This window comes from Sinohyriopsis cumingii, unplaced genomic scaffold (assembly GCF_028554795.1).
Source record: "Sinohyriopsis cumingii isolate HCF-2022 unplaced genomic scaffold, ASM2855479v2 utg001437l, whole genome shotgun sequence".
Lineage (NCBI taxonomy): Eukaryota > Metazoa > Mollusca > Bivalvia > Unionida > Unionidae > Sinohyriopsis > Sinohyriopsis cumingii.
The window spans coordinates 566,479-575,369 of NW_028315999.1; the positions used below are offsets into that span (position 1 = coordinate 566,479).

Genomic DNA, 8,891 nt, shown 5'->3' on the forward strand with positions numbered 1-8,891 from the left:
AATTGTATGAGGGGAAGCAGAGAGTGTCGACATGAACAAAGTCTTCATTGTCTAAACTTATATTTACTGTACATGTATGTACAATCGCATGTTAATAATAATATGAAATAAACACACGTCAGTAGAAGTATTCATTAATTTATTTCAACCATTATTGAATATACAGTGCAATTACAGCTAGCATATACATGTACATGTATACGGTGTGATGACATCGTAAAATAAAAATGTGCATGATTCAATTATCCGGAAAGCTTGTTAATCCGGACATATTCACTGGGAACGAATGTGTCCGGATTAACGAGGCTCCACTGTGTGTATATATATATATATATATATATATATATATATATATATATATATATATATATATATATATATATATATATATATATATATATATATATGTATGAGTATCAACAATGCAATAATTTTATGTGTGTATGTGTGAGTGTATCTCATCCTGCATTTTCTACTATAGCAGAAACTGATTAAGAAAGGGATAAAAGCCAGGTGAAGATTTTGTTTTGTTCATAGCATATCATCTTTCAAAGGAATTGTGAATTTGTAAAACAGTCATTAACAACACATTTAGTCCACCTATTTCTTTTGTCATGGATCACGTCGATTTCAGCTACAATTATAAAATAAATGAGTGAATAGAGTCAATAAATCAGTGTTTTTCATTTAGAATCCTTGCATGTTCTATCTGATTGGTTGAGAATGAGTTGTCAGAGATCCTATCTTTAAGTAGTAACAATAATGTTTTGTAAAAGCACTGATGAAAGGGTAATATAATAGACAAATAGTTGTTTTGCAGTGTATCTATCACTCAAAAGTCCATATATTCAGACGTTTCTATTCCTATATAACGGATCAAAGTTTGATAGGAGTAATATACACAACAATAGTATAAAGGATTATATACAAATGTATACATAATATGCGTGTATTCCTGGATTAAGACGTTTGCAACTTTTCACATTGCATTCATATTTTTGATACCTTAAGCAGAAGTTTTGGGTTATAGGAAAATTTAAATGTGACAAATAAATGATCTAAAACTAAATCACTCTTTTTAACGCCCCATCTATCCTTATTATTGATGTTTCTAAGTTAATCAAAATGCGCTTCCTGCATTATTACTGGATTGCGTATTTCTCTGTATCTGATTCGCAACTTTTGCTCTGTGAGGGCCAATGAATGATAGTACCACGGGAAGGAAAAATACGGCATGAGCCAAGCCAAAGACAATAACAAGGATCATTACTCTAAAAAAGGAGCGGAATATGTAAGATGCAGCAGCAGCAAGGGTTATCACGCCCAGGAGAGATGATGCTGCGCCATGGAAAATGGGAGCTCCCGATCTTATCACAGCTTCCTTTACCCTATCGTCTCTAGTACTGCCATCAGCAATCATGTAACCATGACAAATGTGTGCAGCATAATCCACTGAAAAACCTACACTCATTATTATGTGAATCATGGTAATTGTACTTAATGTTAACCCAAGAAACGAAAGAAAGCCTAGGATTCCAATCATTATCATAACTACAGTGATCGTCACGTAAATCAGTAATAGGGGATGTGGCATAAACAAAACGGTAACGAAGAAAACTATTGCAACTGCAATCCCTACCGTCTGTAAAGTTTGTGGAAGAACTGCCACGTACTGTTCATAGAAAATAAAAGCGGGGGAAAAAGCGAATGGTGATAACGACGACGACTTAGCGACATCGCGCATATCCAACATTAATTGTCCTTGATCGGTTGTTGATTTAAGGTTCTCAGACATGATATAAAACCTGGATGCTGTGATTCTTTTAGATAGAGAGTTTATTATTACATCATTTTTAAACCTCTGATAAAGTGGATACGTCAAGAATCGTGATTCTAGATTGGTCACAAAATTATCTTCAGAAGAGTCATTATAAAATGGTGATTCCTTATAGGCAGATAACCAACTAATCTGAAAATTATCATTAACACTGGGGTTAGACTTAGCATTTGTCAAAAGATTTCCAACTGCATCTTGCGTAACAGTGCTAGAATATAGAAAAGTGTCGGGAATAACGAATGACACAGGTGTAAGTTCTCTAAAATTGTCATCAAGCAATTGTCTATATTTATAAAAGTATGACTTTTCAGACACCAGATTTTTTAACTCAAGACCCTGCTTCATTGTTGTGACACCATATATTGATACACCAAGATATCCAGCAAACATCAGAAGTATGAAAATTTTAAGGGGGCGTTTAAGAACAATTTTTGGAATTAGCCAACCAGGAAATTTGTCTAGAAAGCTCTCCGCCTCTGTTCGTGACTTGGGTGGAGATCCAGCGCAGCAGAAAATGTGAAGTCCACTGTTTCCTTTTTCCTTTGCTTCGTTCTTGGTCAGCACGCGTAAGCATGTAATACAATGCCTCTTGGATTCTACACGTTGCTCATGTAATGTCATGCATGCCACAAAAAGTGTTGCTTGGTTCAAGTAGCAAATTATCACAGCAACACCTGAAATATAAATGCAAACCAGTATCACTAAGACTAGGAACATTCTCATTTGTCCTTTTATAACCATTAGTAGTTTGTCATTGTTTGCGCCAAACTATCATGCAATCATAGTATAATGACGTTTGCAAAAGCGAGTGAGTCTTCACAGTTAAAACTACGTCCCTCTCTAGAATTCAATACCTAAATCATAAATAAATGCTCATTGTATGGAGTGGCAGTTTGTTAATAATGACAGACTAGCAATCTTTCATTTAGATATATACAAAATAATTCTCACCTGTGTAGATGCAAAAATTCCTGACGCTCAGGAAGACCGAGGAAGCTCCAGCGGCAAATGCAAGTAGATCTGTAACAGAAGTAATCGTGATGGCAACCCCACTTGTTCGCATAGTTTCGGCAATCTTTTCCTCCACGCTTTTTTTGTCTTGGGCTCCGGCAAGTCCTGAGAGTAGGATAAACATATCATCCACCCCAATACCTGCATAAGATAAAAGAATGCCTCTTGACAATGAGTGAAGAAACAATTTGTAACCTCTGGAAGACCATTCTAATAGCTGTTATTTCCATCGTCGTCAGATCTTTATTTTTATTTCAGTATGATGTGTCTAACAACGAATGTTATAGCTATCAGCGTTGAAAACATATTCATTCAAAAAAGGCACTTTACGCACGTCTCTAATAAGAAAACTATAAAATTGAAATAAATTTACTACAATACAGTCACTGGTGTCTTGCATCTGTTTTTTAAATGGCAAACCTATTTTATATAGATTTCTACACTTAATGTGGAGTCTTCTTTAGGGATGATATATTCATTAGCACTCTCCATCCGTTATAAAACACATAAGTATTAAGAACCCGAGGCAACGTTCAAGTACACCTGCAAATGTCATTGATTGAACAATTATACAAAGTTACAGTGGAAGAGGTGGTGAAAGGCTATTATGATAAAGTATATATATATATATATATATATATATATATATATATATATATATATATATATATATATATATATATATATATATATATATAAAATCAACAACAGTTTTGATCATAGGAGGAAAAACGTACGGTTTATTTTCTACCCTCTTCGCATGCTAATTAAGTAGGTCTCACACTTTGCAGATGAATAGTCAGAACGATTAATGGAAGGTGCAGAATCGGGATTTCTGACTTAGCCAATCATATTATCGAATTTATTCATCTGATCCAGAAAGAGTTTTAAATAAAACTTATAAAATCGTATAACTATTTGACTTTAAAATGAGATTACATTGCCAGATAATTATTTTAATGTCGTTTCAATAGAATTCTAAAGCTAGAAAAAAAACTTCAATATCATAAACCAGAGGGAGTTATTTGATTTTTAGATCTCTTGCCAACAATCACATGCAATATGCAATTTGCTTTAACAAAAATTAAATTGGGTGTTGAAGTTAATAAAGAAAAATAAGTAAATATGTGAGACAAATGTCTAACATATTTACTTATTTTTCTTTATTAACTGTTTAACTGTTTTAGCAATGTTTTACCATATTTACAAATTTTCCTCAAACTAAATAGGTAGTCCTGTCCATTGTTGGCTTACAAATGTTGTGCTTGTCTTGAAATTGCAAAATATTTCGGGTATGGATATATATTAAATAATACATACGCTACCTATTATTAAAAAAGGAACCACGCCCACAATGCTGACAAAACTCACTCCACATGCGCTGACAATTCCAAACGAAGATGCTATTGAAATAGCAGCAGCAATGACCCCAGGATACCCAAGATTTACTCTTTGGCCAACAGCGTCACATCTCGCTGTAAAAGTGGCAACACAGGAGTATGTAATCATGAGAGTGAAGGTAATAGCAAAAAGGATAATGTCTCCAGAAATGTTTTTATCGAGTTCCTGTTCCATAGATTTAGAATGCATATACGTGATTTCAATAGTGCTGGAAAGAAACGATTTCATTCTGAAAATAAATTCATTTTCCCAGGATAATACTGAGTCCGAATTTGATCTATCTGTTCTGATGTTGAACCGAAGACGCAACATTTGTGCTGAAGTCAAGTGTGTTCCATTAGAAGTAAAAGCTCCCACCAAAGTCTCATAGTATATAGGGTCAAACTTCTGGTGGTAGAAATATGGAAATGTGATATTATCAGCTCCAACTGCCGACAGAAACTCAGGAGAAAAGAAGAAGTCCCCCTCAACTGCGCAACCGAATCTATTTCGGGCGCAAATATCCGTATAATTTATGCTAACACCATTCTTATCAATGCTGATTTCTGTTACGTATTTATATATCCTCTCCACTTCACCGAGGATGATGCGATCGAGAACGTTACCTGATACCGCTCGAATAATTATTTCGGCTTGGCGACCCAGATCAGGCATTTGTTGTAAACCGACAAAGTCTGACCCAGATAGATCTGGAAATAAGGCTTTGACACGTTCACTGTCCTTGTTGGCGTCACTGTTAATGGGGGTATAGACAGTCGTCACGTCAGTTTCCACCTGCATCCGGATCATTCCAATAGACAGTAGCCCATTCAGTAAGATGGTAACCATTATAAATTTACAAGGATGTCTGGCAACCAAGCGTCCATATCTAGCAAACACAGATCCAAGCTTTCTTTCCACCTTCTCATAACAGTTGTAACACGTGCTTCCTCCCATTTGTCCTGAAGAAACTGTAATGAAAATCAGAACATATGCTTTATGCAAACTCAAAGTGCTGAAAATATTGCAAAAATCTTTAATGATGAGTTTGTAATATATAAATGCTTCCATTTCGTACTTAATTATTAAATAATTCTGCTTTGCAAATAATTCTTTGACAGAGAACTTTTCATGTTTCATCTCAAGGATATAACCTTCCTAGAAGAACTCGACGAAGTGTGCAAAGTGTATGTATTGTGAATTTTCTGTAAGCTAGGTCAGTTTGGGCTATTTTTTTTGTACCATAAGCATACAAACCACACCATTTGTTGCCGCCTTTGAAAACAATAAGCATCCGAGGAACAATAAAACACTATAGACTACCAGAAGAGGTAGTAATTCTAGCACACAGTATTTTAAGTCACATAATTGTCTTGCATGATACAGTATGTTTAAAACATGGAAACATACCGATTGAATACAGCAATATTCTACCAACTGCACCGAATGTATGTATCAACTACTTAACAGCAGTATGTGTCATTGTATTGCAATGAATTCGAAATCCAGCATTTAATTTAAATCTTCAGAATATTAAGACCATAATATTCTTTTCGGATTAACATTGATATTTTCCAGATATAAACATGCAACGGTCATTATCTAAATATTAATAACAATAGTTAAAAGTATGTCACCTGATATGCACACTGCCAATTAAGCAAATGTATCCAAAATACATGGTACAGTATTAAAATCGGAATTTACACAAGTTGTTTTAAGAAACGAAATCACTTCCTTTTTCATGAGCATGATTGACATCAACAGACACAAGGAAAAACAAATGCATCATCATAATGATTACGATAGTTGAACTATAAGTTATTAGTAGAAATCATAGTAATAGCGGCAGTAGCAGTAGCAGTTCAGGGTGAAGAAAAAAAGAAGAGATTATGAACATAATCATTATAAAAACTTTGCTTCATTGGCTTCGTCACATTTCAAATGAATATATATATATATATATATATATATATATATATATATATATATATATATATATGCGCTACGTTATAATATAACTATATGGCAAATACACACTTTAAAATTTAATTTACTACATACCATATGCCAATTTTTTGTCATTTTGTCAATCGTTTTATCATTAAACATCAATTTGTCGGTTTTCGAAAGCCCTTTGATGCAAGGAAAATACACAGTTTCCGAAAACAGATTTAATAAGATTCGGATAGTGAGAAAGAACAAGAAAAACGGTCAGGACGCTGGTAGCCTGAACTATTAAAAGAGGTTGGGAATATATATTCAAAAACAAATATGTCTCATAAGATATTCTTCTCAAAGACTGAGTAGTGTGCCTGACTAATACGTACATAACAACAAGTAGCATCATATTATATTCAATCCTAAAGTAGATTGCTGAATATTTTTAATATTTGCAACAATATATTTCCATACATATTAAAATTGTAACACTTCAGGCACCCACTCTAATGCTTCATTATATAGATTGTGAGCTAGGAATCTGGCACAATTACTGTTGCGAAATTTTTATAACGTAACCAATGATCAATATTTAACATTTGAGCCAATATCCTGTTATCCTAAGTTTGAGTGGACCCGTATTTGTTTTGCCTTTTCGGCATCAGATAGTCTAAGGATTATTCTGAGGAGTGTTTCTTCTAACTCATATTTTCGAAGACTTCAAAATTACCTTTATTTTTTGTATCTTATCATAAACATGATTTACAGCATGTTTCAAATTTTCGATAAGATTTTGAGCAATTCATAAATAACCGAAACTATGTCGATGTGCATACGTTGGTGAAAACTTTCATTAGCTTAAGGAAATAGTAAACATTTCTTTTATAACTATACTTTAAAGTGAACTAAGTACTAGTGTGTATATTATTTGAAGTCAAATTACGTATGTAGAGCGAATTCGGAATGAAAATTATATTTTTGTCTTACATTTGTGGAACTTTTACCTCTCTCTCTCTTATATTCCCTTGCAAATGGCCGCCGTTGCGATAAACGAAAAGAATATAAAATTCTTACACTGTTTTCCGTCTCTACCACATCGCTATACCGAGATAATTCTGTCTAATGAACGCAGGGAATGTTTGGGACACCACACACTATGGAGAATGATGAAAATCTAAAGACAGGGCGTGCTGCAGAATGTGAAGGTAACTCGTTCAGTATCTCAAATATACTTTCCATGCAACTGTTCTATATAATATCACCAATTACATACTTCCATCAATCTCATGAATACCATCCAGTTCATTATCAATCAACCTCTCTTAACCCTCACAAAGAAAATCAACACGTATAAAAATACAATTCTGCTTATGCGAGAACCAATTTTCCATTTTTGAAAACGAATAATCAATTAAAATATAAGACAAGAAAATAAATAAATTGGAGCAAAGTTCATCTTGAACAATACATCAGAAATGAAATTACCTATTTTCACAATGTTCAGCTCTTGAATCCAAAATAAACGGCTGATGGCTTTATGGATGCTGGGAATGGAAAATTAAACTTGGACCTGTCCCTTCTTAACATATATGGTTGGAATATAATTTGTGAATCTGAATACGATTTGTTGCGACAGATGTCAGATGATCGTGAAGTTAATCTTACCAGACTTAAATCAGGAAAATGAAGGAAATAGGAATCTGGGGGGCTTCTAAAATATATGACTTCGGTAATCAAACAGTCAGAACTGTATTAAAGTCCTAATATTAAGATGGGACAAAGCGAACTATTATTGGTTTTTCACAATGGACGGTCGTATGTTTGCTAAGTAATGCATTGATAACAGCAAACCGTTCGCTTTTATATAAGCTAACAAGAAAATGATGGCGATGTAAGAGAGCGATGAGGATTCATTATGACACATATAGCGGTTTAAGTCCAGACTTCAAATAATGGCTGTTCTTTAATTTCCATTATTCAAACATACTGGGTAACTGGCAATTTTGCGACTTTAATTGTTTATTTATATTTATCTATATATTTATATTAAAAATTTTCTTTCCTCTAAGTTTGAAGTTTTTAAGTATTACTTTAAGAATAATTAAAATTGTATGTTTTGAAGAATTGCTTTCGAATTCAAACCGTAGCACAAATTAAAGATTATGGTGTACAACGAAGAGAGAGAGAGATTGTGATGCATGCACATATTTAATTTGTTTTACGGAATTCAAGAATATAGCATACACATTGAACTTTATCTCTGGGTGTTATATGACTAAAATGAAAATAAAAGCTTGATATAAAGCTATGCATTCAATTTAATCAATAACAGGATGCATATGCATGCAAAATAACTATTGAATGAATTTAAATACAGCCTTTATTTGAGGAGTATGGAACTATATGTATATCCGCTTCCGTACCTATTTACTTGTAGGTTGTGTATAGATATGTCTGCTTGCGCTTGTTAAATGGAGAGTTATAAACCGTGTTTTCAATATAGGAATGTAAACTTTATCTGTTTGTAGCTGAGTTTCAACTTATTGTAACGTATTCGTTCTTACCTTGATTCAGAAAGCTCCGTTACGCTATGTAGGTGTATCTGTGGTTATAGCTGTAGTATATAGGAACAATTTACGAGAGGTTTTACAAGTTGGACCTCACGGTCAACATGTATTATTGCAACTGCTTAAACGGACGAACTTAACTGCCTTGACAAGTG

The 8,891-nt window shown here is 33.6% G+C and overlaps 1 protein-coding gene across 1 annotated transcript; it reads right to left on the reverse strand.

Moving 5' to 3' along the window:
• Nucleotides 1-713: 713 nt before the first annotated feature.
• LOC149772490 (patched domain-containing protein 3-like) lies at nt 714-8,851 on the reverse strand. Its single transcript, XM_089947712.1, has 4 exons — nt 8,734-8,851; nt 4,174-5,199; nt 2,789-2,989; nt 714-2,511 (listed from the first exon to the last, which is right to left on the reverse strand). The coding sequence occupies exons 2-4, from the start codon at nt 5,183-5,185 to the stop codon at nt 1,121-1,123; spliced, it is 2,604 nt and encodes an 867-aa protein (XP_089803838.1). The 5' UTR covers nt 5,186-5,199; nt 8,734-8,851; the 3' UTR covers nt 714-1,120.
• Between the last annotated feature and the right edge of the window lie 40 nt (nt 8,852-8,891).

Coding starts and splice junctions, on each gene's coding strand:
- LOC149772490 (XM_089947712.1), bottom strand. CDS start 5,185: ATGGGAGGAAGCACGTGTTACAACTGTTATGAGAAGGTGGAAAGAAAG. Junction 2,990..4,173: donor GGTTCCTTTTTTAATAATAG/GTAGCGTATGTA, acceptor TATCTTATGCAG/GTATTGGGGTGGATGATATG. Junction 2,512..2,788: donor GAATTTTTGCATCTACACAG/GTGAGAATTATT, acceptor TTTATATTTCAG/GTGTTGCTGTGATAATTTGC.